General features: G+C 35.1%; 1 protein-coding gene across 6 annotated transcripts in view; it reads right to left on the bottom strand.

The window, feature by feature from the left end:
* The window catches only part of LOC103251849 (contactin-6), a 321692-nt gene that overhangs the window by 56826 nt on the left and 240602 nt on the right, over window positions 1–24264 (bottom strand). For all 6 annotated transcript variants that reach the window (XM_008050467.2, XM_021708771.1, XM_008050468.2 and 3 more), the window contains one exon: window positions 4043–4170. In XM_008050467.2, the coding sequence (XP_008048658.1) occupies window positions 4043–4170 (128 nt within the window). The remainder of the gene's footprint in view (window positions 1–4042; window positions 4171–24264) is intronic.

Here is a 24264-nt window from a genome sequence, read left to right as displayed (position 1 = left end):
TTCTTACCACACCATTACTGTTAAGGTCACTATACACTGATTTTGGTTTGAAAAAAAAAATTATATTTGACTTTGTCAACTATAATCAGATGAACATTATTGATGAGAAACACACACACACACACACGCACAAACACACACACACAGAAACACACACACACACACAAAACACACACACACACACACACACACTCATAAATGTTGTAATCTCGACAGACAGCTAGATGATTATCCACGCAGTAGTCAAGAAAATGGTTGAATCAATGCACGTGATTGTAAATCTTTCCCAGAGTAAGCTTCAAATTTGTAGCTTGTAAAATAATAATTCATCGGCAGTGATACCTTCAACATTCCTACATAAAAAGGAGTTAAAGATAGCAGTCTAAGAGGATGTGCTATTAATAAGACTTAGAACTATGTTTGCACAGCAGTCACACAATTTAATAAAAATTAAACATTACAGATGAATAATAAGGCAAAGTTTCTAAAAATGTTTCTTTATACTGTATACTGCACACACGTTAGATTTATTTTATTTATTTATGTATTTGCTTAATTAAGTATGTATCTGTTTATATTGCATAGGGTAGTTCTAGCCAATGGCAACGAAGCAAAAGACCCTAAAATCTACTTAAAATGAAAAATTCATGAAGGTTAAAAAATGTGTGAAAATAGCTTGACAATTATGCATACTGATATCAGTTATATTAACATGTGCTCTTTTTGCAACATGTGGATTATCCTCTGGTACTGTGCAATGAATATCAGAACAGTTAGTTCTATCCATGAACTATTTTGGATTTTCATGTAGCTTCTTCTTGCCTCTCCCCTTGGGTGGTGGTTGTCTATTAGAAGTATATAATGATGAGCCCTCCAATTAGGAAAGAGAAAGCCTTGTTTTTTGTTTTGTTTTTCTTTGATGGCCTTTTTCGCAAAGTATCCTAAGAAGCTTAACCTGAAAAGTTGAAAATTATCAGATTTTAGAGCAAGGAAGTCAGGATGAAAATAATTGCTGTGAATCAAGGAATATAAGATAATAGCCTTTCCTGAAATCAATAAAAACTTATTGGACACATACTGTTCCTGACAAAGTTCTAGGACTTGTGGTTTACAATCGATTAAAACAAAGATCCGCCGGAGCCCAGCAGGTCGAGGCTGCGGAGCGGCCACTGCATTCCAGTCTGGGCGACAGAGTGAGACTCCAACTCAAAAAACAAAACAAAACAAAACAAAAAACAAAGATCCCTGCCCTCTTTGGGCTTCTGTTCTAAAACGGAAAGACTACGTAAGTAAATGATGTAATTTGCAAGAACACAAAAAAGTGCTACATAAGAGAAAGAGTAGGACGATTATGGTGACAGGAAAAGTGGGATATTTTGGTTTCAATAATTTTAGCAAAGAATACCAGAAATAGATTCTCCCCCCCTCCCATCCACAAAAGAAAGGTAAGTCAGGCTTTTTTTTTTAATCTAAGCAATCTTTTTTTTTTTTTTTTAAGTAGTGGAGTCTTATTCATCCAGATAGTGGAACCATCACGACTCACCACAGCCTTGATTGACCTCCTGGTCTCAGGTGATCCTTTTGCCTCAGCCTCCCAAGTAGCCTGAACTACAAGCACACCACCATGCCTGGCTATATCTCTTTATTTATTTATTTATTTATTTATTTATTTTTGGAGATGAGGTTTTGCTATGTTGCCCAGACTAGCCTCAAATTCTTGGACGCAAGAAATTCTCCTGCCTTGGTTTCTCAAAGTGCTGGCATTATAGGTGTGAACTACAGAGTCAGGCCTGAGCAATCTTGATTAATTGGGTTTTATTTTTGTTTGTTTGTTTTTTACTTGTAGAAAATGCAGAGTACCTGAGGATTGTGGTGTGCTTTATGAAATATTTGAAAATGTAGATCAACTTATTTTCCATGATAAGAACTAGGAATCCAACTAGCAGAAAACATGACTGTATTACACATCTGAAATATGCAACTGTTGTACTCATAACACAGTCCAATTGCTTCCAAGTTTCTCCGTTAACCTTTTAGTGAATCTTTTCTTTTTTTTTTTTTTTTTTTGAGTTGGAGTCTCACTCTGTCACCCAGACTGGAGTGCAGTGGCTGCTCCCTGCCACCGCAGCCTCGATCTGCTGGGCTCCAACGATCCTTCTGCCTCAGCCTGCCAAGGAGTTGGAACTACAGGCGCAGGTTACCACGCCCAACTAATTTTTGATTTTTTGTAAAGATGACGTCTCACCAAGTTGCCCTGGCGGGTCTCGAACCCGCGGGCTCAGGCAATCCACTCACCTCAGCTTCCCAAGGCATGGGATTACAGGCTGAGCCAACAAGCCCGGCTAGTGAATCTTTACATTTTATTTTTCTCCTATCATTTATTAGTGAGCAGTGAGTATCATATTGCCAAATATTTAATAAGCATTTGAAGAAGAGAGACTATACAGTTTAATGTATTCATTAAATTTTCTCCTATAGCCTCCAGATAAAGGGATCTCCATTACTGTGTTTTTGCAACAATACCATTGGTCGAACCCCCAGATCACCAGTATTCTATAAAAACTTTCTTTTGAAAACTACCTTTCTACTATTGATGTATTTTATTCTTTCTCTTTCATTTTTTAATGCCCCCAGAGTTTTCCCATACCTAAAAGACTTAACTGTAATGCTTTCTTGTCCTTCGTGATATTTTAATCTTCTGTTGTAATAAATTAATGTATACTACCTACACCTTTTTTATTTGAAATTATATGATAAATCTCTTTCTTTCTCTTAATGAACTTGTCATTTCTTCAACTATAAAGCATTTACACTGTTCAATATATGAGTATTGCCAAAAATTTGCTAGAGATATACACTGTTCTTAAATATAGCCATAACATATCTTGGAACACTATGTCCATCTCTGTCTTAAAAATTGATGACAATACAATCTTAAAGAAGTGAAGTTTTTCAAAATTCACCACACTGGTTGGATTTTGACACATCAAGCTTTATCAGTCACATTTCCCCAGAGTACTTCAGACAATTGTCGACATAATATAATATTCTTGAGACAAGTTGGCAGAAATATCTTCTAGGCTTAAAAGTGGGTGTTTATTTTTCTTGAGATATTTTAAATAAGAGTTGAAGTATAGCAGCTAACTACTTTTTATTGAATATATTTATTTTTAATAGAAAATACGAGAAAGCAACAATTGCTGAATTTAATCATTTGAGCTTAATTAGACGTTCAAACTGCTTTACCAAGACAGTCATTTTTATCATTCAGGAGGCAGTGAATTGATAGAAGTGACATGGCTTCCAGTAAACATAATAGTTTTATGAGCTGAAATTCAATATTATAAAGTAGCAAAGATAGGGAATAGACACTTCTAATGGTAATTATGTCCCTTGGTGATAAATGTAGGAACATTTGGATTGATACTAGGATAAAAATCTTAAAAATAGAGTATACTGTTTTGCCATCGCAAATTTTATGAGTTTATCTGTTTACCATGATGGGAATATAATAATTCATATAGACACTATGATTTTAGTTTTGTTTTGTTTTTTAAAGAACTGCTTATTAAAGTATATGCATGACGCTGCATTTCACTAGTTCGGTGGCTAAAGTAACATAAATAAGTGAACTGTGTTTGTATTTGGTAGTGAACAAATACATAGAGAGGTAAATATTTTATACAAAACGAGAACTTTTGAATGGCATTTGACCAAGAAAAGCAATATCTAGCAACTTATCAATATGTTGATGGCCCCAAATATTAAGAATTTGTGAAAATTCATGTAATTCAGGTATAGGTTATAACTCTGCGTAATTATGCACTGACAGCATTTTCAACTGCCAAAGTATTCACATCTACCCTGGTATCCCACTGTCAAAGTGTGTTATTAATGAGTACAGGAATGGATCTCTTAAATAAACTGTAAAATCAAATATTTCAGATATACAATATGGTACAAGTTTGACACTGTGATAGAAGTCATGACATGCATTCACATTTCCAGTGTTCATCAAGCACAAATGAAGATAACTAAATACCTTTTACAATGAGGTTGCCAGTGTTCTTTGCAATGCCAAACTGATTTGAGGCTATGCATGTATACGATCCAGCATCTGACCTGGTAACATTATATATCTTGAGGCTACCATCCTCCAAGAGAAATACTCTAAAAAGAAAATATGTAATTAATGGAAATAAGGCTACTCAATATTGATAAATCATAAGTGCTTATATTTATTTTAAAATGTTATTAGTCATGAATGTATGCAATCATATGAATTTAGTTCTTTCCTATTATTCTGTTCTTAATTATGAACAATTTCTGAATCTATATTAGAATAAATGGCGCTTGCTTTTATTCTGACACAACATTGATAATTATCATGCAATAACTTGAATTATCATTATTGATTTTGATTTCAATGCATATTAAAAACCAAATGAGTTCTTGGTGATATAATATCCAGTCACTTGAATAAGAAATGTAACTATTTAGTGTGTATTTTGTAAAGTCAACTACTGGTGAAAATAGAACTTGACTTTGGAGAAAAGCAAGCCTATTTTCATATTGTTTGATCTGTGTCTTTATAAATGTGGTCTTATTTAGCATTTTCTGTGACCAAAGAGCAGGGGTGTGAACCATGACTATTTTCCAGTGCTAGTGGGTTGAAGGAACCATTCATAGGGCCCATGGTCATAGGGTCATGTCAATTTTTTGTCCTATTGAATCAAAAAGGAAAAGAGAATAGTACAAAAGTGAAGGTTTCATGGACTACACTGAATTAAATATTTCTAAAACATAGAGTACACAAAGGAAGAATATCTAAGAAGTTCCAATAGTTCATAAAATGATCCCTGTTAAGTTTTTTCTGAAACTCAAATCTAAAGTAAACATAACAATGCCATTGTAATCAAGGAAAGTCCCAAGTTTTTTTTAAAAATAATCTTCAAATGTTTTAATAAGAGACAAAAAATGGAAAAATAAAAGGATTTGCCCAATAGACCTCTGTATTTTACATCTTACATATTTAGTTATCAACTTTTTTTTTTTTTTTTTGAGTTGGAGTCTCACTCTGTCACGCAGACTGGAGTGCAGTGGCCGCTCTCGGCCACCGCAGCCTCGACCTGCTGGGCTCATGCGATCCTTCCGCCTCAGCCTTCCGAGTAGCTGGAATTACAGGCATGCGCCACCACGTCCGGCTGATTTTTTGATTTATTGTAGAGATGAGGTCTCGCTGCCCAGGCGGGTCTCGAACCCGCGGGCTCAGGCAATTCACTCACCTCAGCCTCCCAAAGGCGCGGGATTACAGGCTGAGCCACCGAGCCCGGCTAGTTATCAACTTTTTAAAAACATAGTTCTGGAAAAACTAGTAGGTAGTCAGGATTGGACCAAAATAAGGGACAACAAACTAATCGTGTGTGTGTGTGTGTGTGTGTGTGTGTGTGTGTGTGTGTGTGTGTGTGTGTAGTGTGTGTGTGTGTGTGTGTGTGTGTGTGTGTGTAGTGTGTGTGTGTGTGTAGTGTGTGTGTGTGTGTGTGTGTGTGTGTGTGTGTGTTGGAGTCTCACTCTTTGTTGCTCAGGCTGGAGTGCAGTGGCACGCTCACAGCCACCACAGCCTCGACCTGCTGGGCTTAGGCAATCCTTCTGCTTCAGCCTTCCAAGCAGCTGGAATTTGTGATTTATTGTAGATACGAGGTCTCACCAAGTTGCCCAGGCTGGTCTTGAACCCACGGGCTCCAGCAATCCTCTTGCCTCGGCCTCCCAAAGTATTGGGATTACCAACTGAACCACTGCTCCCAGCCAACAAACTAATTTTTTAGAATCAGTTTTAAAGGAAAGAAAGACAATTTGCATGCATGTCATATCCATTAACAATAACAAAATAGTATTTGTTGCATTGCAAACATATCATTGTTTCTGATATATGTATAACATGAAATGTAGCTAATATAATTAATTAGCCAATTTGAAACACAGAACATCAGTCAACTGCAATTTGTATGAAGCCAGTTTTTGATGTTGGGTTTATTATCAATAATGGTTCCCAAATTCTGTTGTCAGGGAGTGGAGGGAAACACATCTGGGTTTAGAATGTTCCATGGCACATAATCAGATTTTCTAAAGTCATTATCTTAGAGCATTCTTCCATAGCAGACATATGACATTTTATTTAATTTCTGAAATGTTTAGATTACTAAATCTCAATTTATATTAACAATTCAATTATATTATTAGTAACACAGTAACCACACTGTTCCAGTATGTAGCAAGCTTCTGGACAAATACAATTCTTTATCTGATTCAATTAGAAGAGATCAACATGAAAGCATTTGGGTGAATCATGTACCTTTAACATTAAGGAATAACTAAGAATTTTCAGCAACATAAAAACATTGAGTATTGGCAAATAAAACATTACATATGACAAGAATAATATATTTGTGGCTATCTAAAGGTCATCAGGCAAATTTTCCAGTTACCAATCCAATACCAATAGTTATGTATAATGTAATTTTTCAGCTAACTTTCAGAAAGAAACAATTTATAGAATCAGTGGTACCTTGAGTCCCTTGTTGGTACCCTGAGCATGCCATCCTTTTTAGGCTCGATAGGCCTTCAATAATGTTTGCTAAATTGAACTGAAATTATCATCAAAACTGATTATTTCCTTTGAAATCTTAATCAATAAATCAATACTTCTCAAGTGCTGACTACTGTTAGAGGAACTGAGGGTAGACAACTAAGAAAAGTTAAAATCTGCCCAAAATTAGCTAGCTAAGTATCAGAAAATGAATTCAAAGTTATATCTGATTATCTCTAGCACTCATGCTCTTCCCAGAACCATTACTTTGTCTTACTTTCAGTAAAATAATTCTGCGTGTTAATTATGAGATCCAAGAAGTTTCTGTTGAGTCATCATTAGACAGCCTAAAAATAGTCCATTGTCTGCACCTCAAAATTTGGCTTCATTCCAGACCTACTGAATCACACTCTGCATTTTCACAAGATATCCAGTGACTACTATGCACAATAAAGTTTGAGAAGTACTGATCTAGTCATTAGAAATCAAAATTTAATATGTAAAATTTATCTTTATTTCTAAGTAATAATCCATAAGATAAGCATACAACCCTTTATAAGAGAATAAAAATATTAAAGTTTAAATGTTTTATAAAAACAAAAAACTGGCAAAAATTGATTTAGACCAGGAAGCCGTCATTTTAGCAAGTGATTTTTTGTTTCCAAAACATACATTTATAAAATAAACGACTAAAGTAATTCTCTCCAGTGACTTAGGGTATAGAAATCCAAAGAATTAGCCATCATTAGAAATTTGTATGGAATGATTAATAGTACAAATACTTCAATTTATCATTTCTATTTTTCCTTTCATTAATGGGATGTTAAAATATAGTAATAAAATTTAATCTCATGACAATGTAAATAAAATGAAACCCACTTAATCATTATACTAATTTGATTTTTTAAATGATTAACCAAAAATATAAAAGAAAAGCAGGTATTTCCAGTTTTTTCACATATCTAAACATGTCTAAGCCAAAATAATTTCAAAAAGAAAAAGGAACACCCAACTAAGATCAAACTGTACCAAGCATTTGGTACTGGCATTTTCAGATAAAGCAGAATGCATGTGTAAGAATTAACTGGAACATTTTAATTGATGGTTCTGGTAACATTTATAGAGAAAGATTGATTTTTTTCTAGTTTTCTTTTGAAATATTCAAAAAGATACTTTATCTGCAGGGTGAGTAGTAACATATCAATGAACTATATTAGCATGCTCTATCTTCATTTGCATATAAGCTTCTCTGGCATTTAAAAACAAACACAGCCAGAAGTATGGATAAACTTGGCTATCTGCAAAAAACAGAAAATCATTCTGATTAAGAAATGGAGATTTGCATGAATAATTAGTAAAGACCATATAGTTATAGGGAATGAAGTCTATGGCAATCAAATGATTGATTACATATTATGTGTACACAATGGATAATAAAAGTGTATATAGAAATATGTGAACACCATGGAATTATATATGAAAAAACTTCCAAAAATTCAATGACAATTTAAATGCATGATTGGAAATAGAGCAATGTTAAGACGTTTTTCCTTCTTAATATATTCAGCAAATATTTACTAAATGCCTGCTATGTTCGAAGCAATGTGCTAGGTATTACAATAGGGATGTGAAAATAAAGAGTGTTAAATATCAAGGGTATTCTTTTTCATGATATTAAAACTCATTGGTCAAAATTAAAGGAGGTTATGAGCTATTACAGGGAGTTAACTCTGCACACGCTCTCTACTGAGTGGGTGATGGATGTCAACTTATTAAATCCTTACAGCATACCTCTGGGTTTGCTATTATTATCCCCATTTTATAAGCCAGACATACAAAAAATTAATAAGTGACTCAAGGTACCCACTAGGTGGCATAAGGCCAAGATTCTAACTAAGTATTTATCTTTAGACCAGGAAGCACTCATTTTTGCAGGTGCTCTTTTATTTCATTTCCAAAACATATTTTATTAACAGTATAGTTACTAAAAGCAGCATCAACTTGAGATGCATATGTGTGTGTAAGCTTTTATTTGAATAGAATGATTAATATTGGAGATTGTTAATCTGAACTTCTGAGCGTCCAATAACTCCATGAAATGTGATGAAACATTTGTGTATGTACATATATATACATTTTCTCAGGGTTCTTAGTTTTTGTGAGATCTTGAAGGCAGACTTGATATCCTCCTGCTATGAGACAGTTTTAATCACCAATTTCTGAACATGTGAGGCAATAATTATGAGAATGCTAATGCTAAGGATTATTTTTCTTATTTTCTTAGGCCATCCTTTGAATATGATGTTATTGAAAAAGTAGGTAAGAATATGGGTTTTGAGGTTAAACTACTTGTGACTGATTCTGAACCCCAACATTTGATTTTTGTGTGACTGGGGTCAAGTTAACTAATGGCCTAAGTCCTCGGACTTTTTCATCTGGGCATTAATATTACCTGTACCACAGAATTATGAGGATTAAATGATACAAACAGGTTAAAATGTTCAGCACTACACCCAACTTCTGGTTAGTAGTCAACAGGCACGGTTTTACTGAACTGGCTTTCCATCCTGCCTAAGAATATAAAAGCACTTTCTTAATTCCATGAAGAATAGTAACAGGGAAAAGAGAAAATATTTTGTCACATTTCAGTTTAAATTGAAATGGCCTGAGAGATATATGCCAGTATTTTGAAGGGAGCCTAGTGCCAGCAAGATGCACCCAGCATTAAATTTCACTGCTTAAAGCCCTTTATTGAATTCATTGATTTAGCTCCTTAATCTTTCTGATTCACAGTGTCATTTTTATTTTAGGAATGACAATATGATTGTTATGAAAATTAGATTGATTAGAAGGTAGGTATTAATCAAATTATTATTCTCTTCTGATACCAATATTTGGTGTTTTTTTTTTTCTCCCACATGACTCAGACTAATTTAGAATTCTCATTTTGGTGGTTGTTCATGTCTAATGTTTTAAAATTTCTTATGTTTCGATGGACTTGATGGACTCGGCAGAATGCTATGTGGCTTTTACTAAGCTATGATGATCATTCCTGAGATTGTCCTTTATTTTGGTGTCACCAAGTTCTGACATTTGACTTATGGTGTCAGTATATTTCTTCCTTTTCTCCTTCATTATAATCACTTCACAGTTTAGTGATAACACCCTTTATCTCAAGAAAACAAAAGTTAATATATATCCTACCCATTTGCCTGATTTCATACTCTTTGCTTTCTACTTGAGGGGCTGTTGTGAATAGAACCTCAGGAAGGACAAGCATCACATCAAATTAACTTGTAGGGCTCCTTTACCTAGAGCATGTTTGTATCAAACTTTGTGTTATTTGAAGGAACTGCAAAAAGACTAATGTGGGATGTTTTTGCTCTCTCTTTCTTGGTATCTTACTCTATTTTGTGCTGCTATAAAAGAATACATGATACTGGACAATTTATAAAGAAAAAAGGTTTATTTGGCTCATTAATCTGGCAGCTAAAAGCCCAAAATTGGTCAGTTTTTTTTTGGTGAGGGCCTCAGGCTGCTTCAATTTATGACAGAAAATAGAAGGGGGGCTTGTGTGTGCAAAATCACATGGTAAGAGCAAAAGCAAGAGAGAGAAATTGAGGAAGCCTGAGTCTTTTTAACAACTGGCTCTAGCTGGAACAAATCCATTTCTCTTTTTTCTTTTTTTTTGAGTTGGAGTCTCACTCTGTCGCCCAGACTGGAGTGCAGTGGCCGCTCCCGCCCACCGCAGCCTCGACCTGCTGGGCTCCGGCGATCCTTCCGCCTCAGCCTTCCAAGTAGCCGGAATTACAGGCACGCGCTACCACGCCCAGCTGATTTTTTAATTTTATTGGAGAGATGAGGTCTCGCCAAGTTGCCCAGGCGGGTCTCGAACCCTCGAGCTCAGGCAATCCACTCACCTCAGCCTCTCAAAGCGCGGGATTACAGGCTGAGCCACCGAGACAGGCTACAAATCCATTTCTAAGAGAGTGAGAACTTCTCCCCAGAGAAAGAAATCTATTAAGAAGGGATTTCCTTTCATGACCCAAACACCTCCAAAGAGGACCCATCTCCCAACACTGCCACACTGGGATCAAATTTCAACGAGTTCTGGTGAGGACAAACCATATCCAAATCATAGCACCTGGATTGCATGTGATACCTGTTTATCATAAACTGCACAAATATAATAGAGATTAACATTCACACCTGTTTTATCATTATAACAAAGCTAATATATATCCAAGCTTTAATTTATGTACATATAGAAAATAGGTCTGTATTTACAGGTTCCAAAATGTGACTAGAAAATGAGGATGACTCCAATTTTGTTTGATATCAACTATAGCTTTTTACAAAGTTTGAGGACAAAGAAGATTAGAAATAGCTAAATTACTTAAACTAAGAAAAATTGGGACATTGGGCAATTATAATTTCTTATTGCTGAAACTGGAGCAATACTGCTATTTTTATAGTTAGATTATTAACTGGAGTATTGCTTCCAGTTCTATCTAAAGATAATACTGTAGACCATGAAATTTTAATTGACTGTCTAATTTTACTGATATTTTAGAAATGTAAAATAGATTGCATTAAAATGAATTAGATAAGAAGTAGAAAAGTGTGTATAAATTTTTCCTGATTGCAATTTTAAGTTTTAGGTAAAATGTCCCACTGGATTCTATTTTAGATCAAATACTGATTTTTGTGGTAAAATGTCCCACTGGAATCTATTTTATATCAAATGTTCAAATTGCATTTTAATGATTTTCACACTTTATTATTATAGGTAAGTTTTAAAATCTATGTTAATCTCACCAACATTTAATAAGCTATTTTATTTATTTATTTTTTATTTTTTATTTTTTTGAGTTGGAGTCTCACTCTGTCGCCCAGACTGGGGTGCAGTGGCCACTCCCGGCCACCGCAGCCTCGACCTGCTGGGTTCCGGCGATCCTGCCGCCTCAGCCTTCCAAGTAGCCGGAATTACAGGCGCACGCTACCATGCCCGGCTGATTTTTTGATTTATTGTAGAGATGACGTCTCGCCAAGTTGCCCAGGTGGATCTCGAACCCGCGGGCTCAGGCAATCCACTCACCTCAGCCTCCCAAGGCGCGGGATTACAGGCTGAGCCACCAAGCCCAGCTTAATAAACTATTTTAAAAAGAATTTCTTATTTTAACAAGCTTCAAAAAATGACTGACATAATAATCTACACACAAGTAAATACCAAAGCTTGCTCATTTAAATCAAAATAAAGCTTATCCTTTTCAACTCTTTATGTCAATAACTTTAAGTGGTGCTAATGACAATTATGCACAGAGAATATCTGATACCTCTGGCCAGGCCAAATGTAAAGATTTAAGCAATAGATTAATGAAAACATAGTTTAGTATCCCTTGTAAGATCATCAACATAGTAAAAATGAGAAAAATCAAAAGAGATTGAGATAGAGTGAAAATGAGGTACTATTTCAAGAGAGACATGATTGAAGGGACACAGGAAATAAATCTGTCCTTTCTGTACCAAATGATGTACATCACCTTCAGCAAAGCATAATGTACCGACAGGCTTTAATGAGTTCTAAACAAGAGGAAACACATACTGAAAAATTCAAGAAAAATTATGGAAGAAATGTGAGTATTTTATTTATCTCCTTATCTTTTTTTATTTTGTCTGAATTTTGGGAAAAAACATAAAATTTTTTTTCAGAAAAGAGTTGTGTAACCCAAAGAGGGAATAAATGTTTATAATTTGCATATGTTTCGTAGAGTACCCTCCTACGTAGAACTTGCCAGAGAAAAGCCTAGTCTCTCTTACCCTCATATCTAGTAGAATCTTTGCACTCCAATCTGCTTATCTGAATCCTTGTTCTCCCTCCTAAACCTACTTTGACTCTCACTACTTCAAATACACCTTACAGATCTTTCAGATTCCCTTAGTTTCACTTACTGTCAAAGGTCCAGATAAGCAGCCCCACTAGCAAAGGAGAAATCAAACAGATAAATCCATTTTTCTTTCCTTCCACAGACTGTTTCCAAGTGGTTTTTCTGTACAGCCTGTCTAGAGAAAACCTATGTGACTGAAAGACTAGATGCCAAGCTACCAGCCGTATGTCTGTAACTTGAAGTGAGGCAGTTGCTCTTGAAGTAAGATGATCATCCATTGCTGCTGCACAGGTAAACTTCCCTGAGAAGTGAAATTTAGCTCTGTTTCGTGGGGAAACAAGCTAAGGTATACAGCTTTCTCTGTGACATTCGTTCCCCAACCACTACTCTCTTTCTCCCTGCAAAATAGTACAGATTATTCTTTTTCTACGTCAATAAACTGAGATGTACTAACTAACTTAATGACAACAGCCCCACTGCAGATCTGCCAATCTGGAGTCATTTTGCTTTCTCTACTGAATCATTATCTGAATCATTTTGCTTCCTTGGACTTCTAATTTTCTTTTTAGACAAATCTTTCCTCTTCAAATATGCTGTAAAATCCAAAGTTTTCTTTGAAACAGGTAATAGAGGGATTATAGGACCATGAACTTTTAAATCAGATTGATTTGGATTTGTGCCTGTCTTCCCCTCTCGAACCATGTTATGTTAGGAGAACATCTCATTTGTACAGAATGGGGATAAGTGTAGTAATAATGTCTTCAGTTTGTCTTCAGAATTATATAACAAAATATAGATCTATGCATATTCCTAGATAATAATGGCTAGAGGATAATGGGTAACCCAAAATGAAACAGTAGCTAATATTCTGTATTTATTTGTATTCTACAAGAAGACATGCAATCAGCAGGTACTTAATAAATATGTGCTATTCTGATTGCATTTTCCTAAATATTCAGCCATTCCTTTCTAGGCCCAGATATATATTCAGTATTATCAATGAATTCAGTTAACTAACAAAAAGTGACTTACTCAAATAACTACTTTGTTTAAAAATAAAAGCTAATTATAGGTGTAAATAAGGTGGTTATTTTATAAGTGAGTTTCTATTAGTTTGCTGATGCCATATAAAGTAGTATAAAAATTGATACAAAGAAATACAGTTGACCTTCAAACAGGCAGGGATTAGAGGCGACGATCCCCCAGACAGTCAAAAATCCATGTGTAACTTTTGACTCTCCCAAATTTAACTAGTAGCCTACTGTTGACAGGAAGCCTTATTGATCACATAAACAATTGGTCAACATGCATTATCAATGTTATATGCATTATACACTATATTCTTATAATAAAATCAGTGAATGAAAAAGAAATATTAAGAAAATCATAAGAGATAAATATATTTACTATTTATTATGTGGAAGTGGAGCATCATAAAGATCTTTATTGTCTTCATGTTGAGCAGGCTGGGGAGAAGGAGGAGGAAGAGAAGAGAGGTTTGTTTTTTCTGTCTCAAGGGTGAGAGGGACAGAAGAAAGGAGGAGGTAAAAGGGAAAGCAGAAAAGATATGTTACACTCGTAACTCTTATTGAAAAACATCTGAGTATAAGTGGATCCGCACAGTTCAAATTATGTGGTTGAAGGTCAACTAACATTCAAATTGCCAGGATAAAACTTGAGTATATAAAACAAATCTTAATCATTCTTTTGTATATTTTTGATCATGAAATGAAAAGCTATGTCAGAATAAAATCTTTTAAATTATCATAATATGGATATTGTTGGGAAGTTATTAAATATCTAAATACTCAGCTAATTCATGAAAATAGTTGCAATGACATCTCCAGTATTTTCCTAGCCACTGTCCTAGCTCCAGGCAAATAATAGTGTTTATTTGGGTCCAAGTATTGATTTACGTTAGGCACAGGGAAATTAAATTTATAAGGGCAGATGGGTGGGGAAGAGGAAGGAAAAGGAAACAAATGAAAACCTATGGAAACCTATGTAAAGTGACATCATAAAGTGATAATACAAATAAATCTAATTTTGCTGTATTTTGTTGGAAAACAGAGTTTTCTCGGGTGCCTAAGACAGAAACAGACATACCTGAGTGCCTCTGAGTTCCTTTTTTTTCCACTCTAAACAGACTAGAGAAATATACAATATATTTTAAACATATTAAATAGCTGAGGATATACCTTCCATGAACTGGTTACTCAAAGATGATTCAGGATCTTTATACAGCTAACTAAAGGATTTAATTAGCATAGGTCAATTACCTGGAATTAGAAATTGACTCAAACACATTTTAATTTAAATGAGAATAGAAACATTACTGGCGACAGTTTCTAATTTTTCAGAATTCTTAGTGTCTATAGTTGTATTTTATGCCTACTGTGCAATTACTGGAGTGAACAGTCAAGTGATTCAAAACTAAGTCTTTGATTCAACTGTCCTAAAGTCCAAAGCAGAAAACAAACATTGGGTATTCAGATCTCTGAATTGATCAAAATGTGTCTCCTTGTTTAATATACACAGTTAATTTAAGTGTCAGCTTTGTAGTGGCTGACACAACACAAACACAGACTCAGAGTGACTGAATTATGACACAAATTAAGAGATGATAGATAAGAACAGTTGCTAAATAACATAATTATTTGGTGACATGATGTGTCTTTATTCTGATGGCATGCCAGAGTGTGCTGCTACACCGACTCCCATGTTAAGGAAATGTAATTTAACATTAACAAAACAGCATCAAAAGTGAAGCTTAGCTAAATTAATCTGGTGAAATAAGCCTAAGAGGAATATTTAGCTGTTCAGTAGAAGAAGGGAAACATAAAGAAAAGTGTCTTCATTTGCTACAGAACTTTGGTATGCCCGAGAAAACACAAAAGGGAATTAATATAGATTCATTTGCTAACATGTCTTACAGTCCAAGTGAATCAAAAGAAAAAATGGAAAATTATGAAGTTGGTAAAGGACAAAAAAGTTTGTGAACATAGGACTTAAAATAAATTAAAAAGAAAAAAATGCTCCCAAAATAACTAGAGGAGAACCAATTGAAAATACAATGGAAGAGCTGTGCAGAATAGAATGGAGAAGTCTGAACACTGTGAGGACATTTTAGCTGTGCTTTTATTACATTTATGATGATGAGCCTATTGTGTGATTTCCTCAGGGTTTTGAAATTTTACAAATGTAAAAGTTTTTTTCTGCTGCAAACTTTGGGACAGAAAGATGGGATTCAAGAATAGCCACTAGGTGACTTTAAACCAGTAATTTTATCCCTGAGGTCCCTGGTTTCCCTCAAGTATAAAAAGGTGAGAGAATTGGGCCGAAATGCTAATGATTATTAACTGTTTTCACTCCAGCTCTCCGTAATCTGGTGATTTCAGAAAGTATCTGGGAAATGATTTCCCTCTGCTCTCTTGAACATGGCTTTGAAAGTGATGGATGCTAGTGAATTTTCTAGCTGTCCTCTGGCTTCTGAATTATTTTATTTCTCAGAGACTAAAAAACTAAGCTTACAAAAGTGGCTGAGAATAGAGAACCAACTTAAATATGACTCCTTATCTGCAAACCCTCTTTGTTCTTTTAAATTATAATACACAATTTCTTACCTAGATCAATTCCTTCGTGGAGCTTAAGGAGTTTATCCTTGAATTATTCTATACTTTTTATTGAGTTCTTTTGTCTATCTCTGGAAAAAAATAATGTATATAATATGAAGGTCTGCCTTTAGTTCCACACTATAAGTCATCAGAAATCTAATTAAAATTCTGCAGTATGGTGTTTAAGATTATACACGGCATAGGAGTCACAGCTTCCTGGAACTGAATCACTTAAATATGATGGGTGTGATGCTTAATTTCTCTAAGCCATAGTTTAACCCTTCTAAAAATATGAAGGAATGCCTTTCATAGGTGTGTTCAAAAAATTAGATGAATTGATGTATCTAGTATCTTAACACACTACCTGCCTATGATAGATATTGTATGAATGGATATTATTATTATCATCATTACTTTTACATGACAAAAATCAGGATCAGGTATGAGAAGGATAGATTGCAGGCTGTATTGGTTAATTTAATTGGACATAGAATGAAAATGTATGTTATTAGGTATACCCAAGCATTCCTTGAGTAGTCAAAGAGTCAAATGTTAGATGACTCACAAACTGATTTGAGTCCCTTTGCTAGTATTTAGAGGATTATTCGGGAAAATGTATCTTGTATTGAGAAAGGGAAGTCTGCATTTACAACTTTAAAATGGCACCAAGTCTGATACTGAATATGGAGTAAGACAGCCACACAATAAGCCTATACCTCCCATTTTCCTCCTTTCGGAGACATTCCCACTCACCCTTCAAGTGCCAGCTCAGTTACCTCCAACCTGTTGAGGCCTTTCTGGCTCATGTTAGTGAATCCTCACTGTCTTCACACATTTGTGGTGACACATGCCCCACTGTCCGGGAGCTGATGACCCGTGTGCCCAGGAGCCTCTGAGCTCATTCACATTTATATATATTTATAGAATATTTCACAAGACCTGTCAAATTGGTTTGCCAGTGTGCTTATAAATAAATGAATAGCTGACAACTCACACTTGAGAATCAGATTTGTCACTTCAAATCAGTAGTCCTAAAACTATGCTCTCCAGAGAGATAGGGATGGACTACCTGAAGAGGGGAGAAGTAAGGAGAGCATTGAGTGGGGTTCTAGTTCTCCCTCCAGGACATTAGCCAGATTGGATTAATTTTATCTGTTTAGTAAAGTAAGTTTTTTCATAAATTCCATTTGGGAAAATTAAAAAGTTCCACTGAGAGGAAAAAAATTGAAAAGTTACAGCTAGTAACCAAAAAAAATTACTCTGATAGCTTCACTTCTTATTTGAAAGATATTAACAAGACTAGTTTCTACACTATTGGTTCAGGTTTTATTTCTTCAACTGAATTGTCATAAACAGCAATTCTTTTTCTGTTTTTTATATGCTTACCCGTGAATAAGAAGGTGTAGACGTAACAAATATCTGCCAAGCAACCAGTTTCTTTTTTAAATAAGTGACATTATACTTTAAATACATCAAGCAATAATTTCTTTTCTCAAAAATCAAACCAAGAACCAAAGGTTATTTGTATAAATTACATGAATAATTGACCTTTTCTGTCTATAAAATTATTGCTGTTGAATATTTATGTACATTTTGGAAGATACAAATGTCACTCAGAAATTAGAAGCAAGGACTAACAGTAAGCAGACACTAATTCTAGGGCCAATTATATTTCTATTTTCAAAAAATTAAGAAATTGAGGATTTATCTCTTCAATAGTGAGATAACATGAAGGGTTGAAGTTTTAGGATAGGAAGCAAAATTCTGGAGTGGAAAAAAGATTAAAAATGAAGAAAGCTTCTATTTAGGTAAATATGTATACATCAAACCAAGGTTTCTCTGGGTGGTATTTAACAACTTCAGCTTTTCTCAGGGGCAGAGGGAATAAATTTATAAAAACACAGATTCCTCATCCTATTATACACAAACCAAATCAAAATCTTGGGCATAGTCCTGGAATCTACATTTTTCACAAGGTTCTTAAGATGCCTGATCAAATTTGAAACCTGATACAGCCTATGAATTCACAGCAACAGTACAATGAAGTTTACCTATTTTCTGTTGTAGGACACAGTACAAGAATTTATCAGATGCTATTTATTTTGTGAAACTTTTTTGCCTTGTCATATTTGCCTTTGGTTGAAAGTCATAGGATATTAACCCTCATGAAAACATAGGTAGCTACAGCAATAATAGACTAGCACCAGGTATTGGGGTAAAATTGCACACACCCAGTTAGACAAGCTGACTTTAAAGGCAGGCTTTATATTTTTAATGAACCAGAGTTTTTTCAGACCATGGCAGGTGGGTGATTCTGCATTCACTGTGTGAAAGGTGAGTGCCCTGGAGCAGTGGAAGTCAGTGGGGATTCAAAAAACGAAGATTGGATGGCAAGAGGGGAAAATGAAAGCAAGACTGACAGGGGCACACACAGGCTTTTAGCTTGTTACATCTTTGTGTGACACAGGCAAGACTATTAGATGGCTCTTGACATCTTCAACATGCATTCCCTTGGAAAGTCTCACCTTAACAAGGCTCTCAGGAGTTGAGTATGAACAATTTAAAATTTTATTACAAAGAGGCAGCACAGAAGGGAGATTGTAATAAGCCTGGCATTATGCAGACTGTCATTCTCCCTTAAACACGGGAACATATGGTTCATTTGCCTATTTGATACTCATGCTACCTGATGTACTAAGCACTATTACATTAAGTAGTTGGTGATACAAAATAAAATTAGGTTTATTTGCTTGTTCCATTAGGAAGCTCTGCAAGGAGGAGGAGGGGGAAGAAAAGCTGGCTTTCAGGTTGCTGCATGAGGGCTAATGTTGCATTGAAAATATGGAAAGGGGATATTTTATTAAGACTGAGCCCTTGGGAGTAAAGGTAAGAGAAAAAGAAACAGTAATGATATGGAAGACAGATATATTAAAACATCTAGAAGAGAATCACCAGGGAGGGAGTATCATATAATTGGCTCTCTTATATTCAGGCAGCCAGACACCCCATTAGCTAATGCCCCACAACATAAGAGATTTGGGAAAAGCCTCCAGGAAGAATGCATAATGGCATCAAAGTACTGGACAGTGGGCTCTGTAACTGGGAGAACCACTTCATCCATGTGGTTTAGCAAAAATGAAGACAAACTAATTTTTATTTTGTTCTTTTTTATGTCAGGCAATATGCTAAGGGCTTTCAAACAAATCTTCCCAAGGGTACCTTTTTATCCATGAAGAAAAAAAAAAAAGATCCTGTGACTTCATTAGCACTTCTTTCTTGTCACAGGAACCCCCCTAGTCCTTTCTCTTGGCCTTCTTTCTCCTTCATCTCCTTCTCTTTTATCTTGGTTTCCTCCTCTTTCTACTTCCCCTACCATGTTTACACCTTCCCTCTGTGGTTTTCCCACAGTGGAATATGATGTCCAATAGGGAGATATCTGAGTAGTGCAGAGCCAGCAAGCATAAACGCAGAGAGTTTACTCCAAATTTGGGACTTGAAGGCAAAAATGTTGAATAAGAAAATGCTTATTTAATAATCGAATAAGACTCCAATGCACCTAATGGGTTCATTTGTTCCCACTAGGCACATGCCAGGTGCCCAAGGCCACATGCCTTTTAACAGTGGCATTATTGTAGGATAAATTACATAGAACCCCTGATTTGATAAGACCTGTTTGCTAATATATGTACTTGGGGTAAGTAAGTAAAGATAATAGAATTGGTTCCACAGAGTCCAGCTTTCCTCTTATTTCAAGCCTGAGGAATATGTTCACATTCTGGGACCAACTGCCAAAGGGTAGAATCTCTGCAACTGAATAAGTTTGATTCTCTGTGAATTTTGAAGTGACTACTTATATAATGCTTTGAGATTACTAGGGTAAAATGATACAAACTTTAGCCATATATTCTGTGACAACTTTGATCTTCAGAAATATATCTGAAAATGGAAAAACTGAGCTTTAACGTTTTGAGATATATAAAGTGCCTGGTGTACTGCTCAACATATAGGAGGTTTCTAAGATAGTTATTCTTAATGACAATTTGACTTGTGACTGAATTTTATTTGATTTTTTAGCAAATAAGGGCAAAATGCTAAGGATATTTTTAGGAAAGTAAGAAAAAATGTTGTCAATTACATATGGATTAATTATTATTCTTTCACTAATAGGACAAAATTTATTTTCTCCATGTCTTTGTTTTTATTTTTCAGAGCTTGTATGTTCACTGTGACCAAACCCCAGGTAATTCAGGCATTGTATTTAATGGTGCCTGTCAGAGAACAACATTGAGCTGTCTCTCCAGTGGTTAACATTTCCTATTAAATTCAGGAGGTGATCTCTGAATGAGTAGCCAGCAGTCACTGGGCATAAGAAGACAAATCTAGGACTTTGATTTCTGTCAGTGCACTTGCTAAGTAGATCCACAAGGAAAAAAAAAGAAGTGATTAATCAAACGTAACAGATGTGGAATTGATTCCCTCAGTTGCCTCAGAATGCTTTGCAGAGATAAACTTAATCTGTATTCATTATGACTTTCCATGGTTGTTCCTCTGGCTGCAAAGGGTAAGTATGCAAAACTGATATCTACATACAGGTCAGGACAAAAGCAATAAATGCATCCAATGGTATTAACTGTGTACAGATCACCTGCCCTTTCACACTTGCTATGTCATTTGAGTCTCATACAACCTTATAGGCGAGACAAATACTATTTTCTCTGAAATGGGTCAACTGAGAACCTGTGAAGTTGAAAGGTCTTGATATAAGTTATTAACCAACTAAGAAGTGGAACTGAGACTTGAACTTAGATATTTCACTTCAAATAACTTCAAAGAAAACAATATTCTAAGAAAGGGCAAGATGAATATTATGTGTTATGTGTGGCTAGCTGGCTCAACATTTTATCTTCAGCACCAATACAGTAGTTGGAATATAACAGATGTTCAATAGATATTAGTGGAATGAATGAAGGAGCTGATAAATGAATAAACACATCTTAAATCTATTAGTTATTAAAGATTTCGGCTTAAGTGCAAAATCTCTAAAGTCAATAAAACAACCAAAACTTTAATTACTTTAGCAACACATAAAATATTTATTGAATATGTGTTATGTACCAGGTTTGTGCTGTGTGCTGGGCCTATAAAAGGTGAATTTAAAATTGGTGCTCACTGCCTTCATGGAGCTTATGGTCTTGCTGCCAGATGTCTCTATAAACTCTGAGTCCATCAACCAGATCATTTTAGCTGTTTTGACAATTCACAGTAATCACCAAGTTTGGCTCAGTCACTTGGTCACCTGGACAAATCATTAAAACATATATAAAGTTCTAATTAAGGCAGAAGTTGCAATTTCAACTAGCCAGACTAAGGTTATCTATTGATTTCTAATATATAATCTCTTCATGGATATACCTAATATTTCTTAAAGTTGTTTTCATATTATTTCATCCTAAAATAAATCCAAGAAACCATGGCCTCAGAGATAAAAAGAGTAGTCTATTATTTCATGCCATTCATCAGTGATAAAATGAGACCAGAATTCCTGCTTTTTAGTTCCCAATACACAGATCTTTGTACTACATACTGGTTTCTGCCTTTTGCTTCTCTTCAAGTGCTATTTCTAAACCACTGGTAGCTCTGAAAACAATGAGGCAGATATTGTGTGACCATTCATTTCTGGGAGGAAACCAGGCAGGTTTCGGACTTTCTAATGGCTGCCTATTTTTAGTCCAAGGAAAACTTTTCTACTCTAACAGTCTGCCATGAATATAGATAAGAGTAATTGCTGCAAAGTCAGAATTCTTAAAATAGTCAAGACTTCAATTATGATGCTTAGGCTAGTAAGAAACATGTTTACCATATTAAGAAATATTGCTTGATTGAATTACCAACACATCAAATTAGGTTAAGTCATGTGACAACAACCCCTCACAAAATAAAAGTTCAGTACGATCTCATTATTTGTTGAAGTAAATACAGAGATGGAAGACTTGGCCCCAAATCCAAGCTTCACCACTTACAAGCTATGTGATGAAAGCTGTCTCAATTCATATAAGACGAGAAGAAATTTTCAAAATATATATATTTCCACCATTTTTACAAGTCAGCAATACAGTATGATCACCTTGAATAGGCTTCTTTAGTGTTCTCTCAACCATTTCTAGGTAGTTATACTTTATTGGCAGCAAAAGTTAGTGACAATGAAATTTCAGAGTAGACAGTACCATATAGAAGTTTTATGACAAAGACTAAAGAATGTACATTTTCTCACACAGGCATTTCCAAGGTCAAGAAACAAAAACTATTTCTACTTGGAATCATTGTAACATTTTAATTTTTTCCTGTATCTGACTCTTTTATTCCTCCTTTATGTATGATTGTGTCATGCTTTAACAGAGGTATGAGAAAGTTTTTGCTATTTAAGTGAAATAATCAGCCTGGTGCGACATTAAAAAATATGTACTGGACTCAGTGTTCTGAGTTTGAGTTTAGGATCTGGTCCTATAAAATTTGTAAAATGAACTATGTCATCTCTAGTGCACTTTTCAAATATAGCATTGAACAGTATATCTACCACATGTGATAAAACTTGCATTTTGTAATCAAATCTAAAAATTGATTTCCTAACTAAACTTTATGCTTAACACTCTGTCCCTGGCTCCCAGGACATTTAATTTCTTTTCTTTGGAAATCTGATGGCAATCCCTAAACACACATGCATACACACAAATTTATACACAGATACAAACAAATAAATTTTATTAGTATATTTCAAATGTAAAAATAATGTAACATTATTATTTTAATACTGTCCTCTTCAAAGCTTTCTTCCAGTGTGATAGCTATTTACAAACTAAATGCAATTATTTTTCTAGGATGTGAGATCTGTCCTGGCAACACTGTTTTGAAAAAAGGGTTCTGATCACAGAAAAATAATTTGGTTCCACCTAATGATTCAGACCAAAGATATAGAGGAAATAATCACTCTGAGGTCAGAATGGACTTGAAAAAAACATTTGACTTTCTCTCCTCTTTTAAGAAAATGAAGTGCTTTAATCTATTTTACATATGAAGAACTATAGAAACTCAAAGTTATGCTCAAAATAGGATGGAATAGGGGCTAGAATATCTTTTCAGTATATTATACTACATCTGTTGTAGGCTGAAAAGAGACCATTTTGGTTATATTAGAATAGTCATTCAGAAGAGACTTAAAAACTTGTATTCTTTTGTAGTTGAGTTGAGTTAAACCTAAAAGTTGCTTGGATTCAACAGCGTACATTGTTCCTATTTGCCAACCCCCTTCTCCTCTCCTAGCATGACTTTGCCTGACTAACCAATCTTATCTAGTAAGCCACTGCTGGTGCTGAAGAAGAAACAGTCGGGCAAGCCAGACCACCTAATAATTAGAGAGTGGACCAACGCCAACAAGATGGTGTCTGAAAGCTTGGAGTGGCCATTGCCTACTTCCCCTCCGTTTTTGAATCTAAGGACATTGGACTGTTATAGGCCAGGTCCCTGAGAATAAAAGATTGTTACAATTATGTTTTCCATGCCATCCAAACATTGCAATTGTCTGCCCCTTCCTCTAAAAAACTGTAAAAGAACATATTGTAAATTCTAAAATGTTATCTAAAATGTCAACATGACCAGGAGACTTTATGTCACATCAGTAGTCATGTATCAAAAAATGGTTAATGTAAATCTTCAGTCATGTTAAAATTGCATGTAGGCATCAAACTCGGGGTGGGTAAAGGGCTATGAATTTTGGGTAAGCACTGGAATGAATTTGTGTTGCTTGAGCAGGTTTCCCTATAACCTGGCTATAGATATTAAACATCCCCTTTCCTCCCAGCCTCTGCCTCTTTATCTTAATTGGCTGTCAGGGATAGCAGCTGATTTATTGAATCAGGCTGTAACAAATCTACAATAAACAATATTGACCCACCCTTCCTTCCTTCCTTCCTTCCTTCCTTCCTTCCTTCCTTCCTTCCTTCCTTCCTTCCTTCCTTCCTTCCATCTTTCCTTTTTCCCTCGGTTTCTTTTTTATGACTACTCTAATTTTTACATTTAACCTGTTATGGAATTCCCGGTGATAAGACTATTAAAAAGCCATTAGGCCAGCACATACAGAAGCATAAATGCACTATTTCCCAATAAGCAGCTTGAAGCCATG

The sequence above is a fragment of the Carlito syrichta genome, unplaced genomic scaffold (assembly GCF_000164805.1).
Source record: "Carlito syrichta isolate Samal-C Ts95f unplaced genomic scaffold, Tarsius_syrichta-2.0.1 Scaffold147193, whole genome shotgun sequence".
Lineage (NCBI taxonomy): Eukaryota > Metazoa > Chordata > Mammalia > Primates > Tarsiidae > Carlito > Carlito syrichta.
The sequence above is the reverse complement of the archived record's forward strand: the minus strand, read 5'-3'. Positions and strand labels throughout refer to the sequence as shown.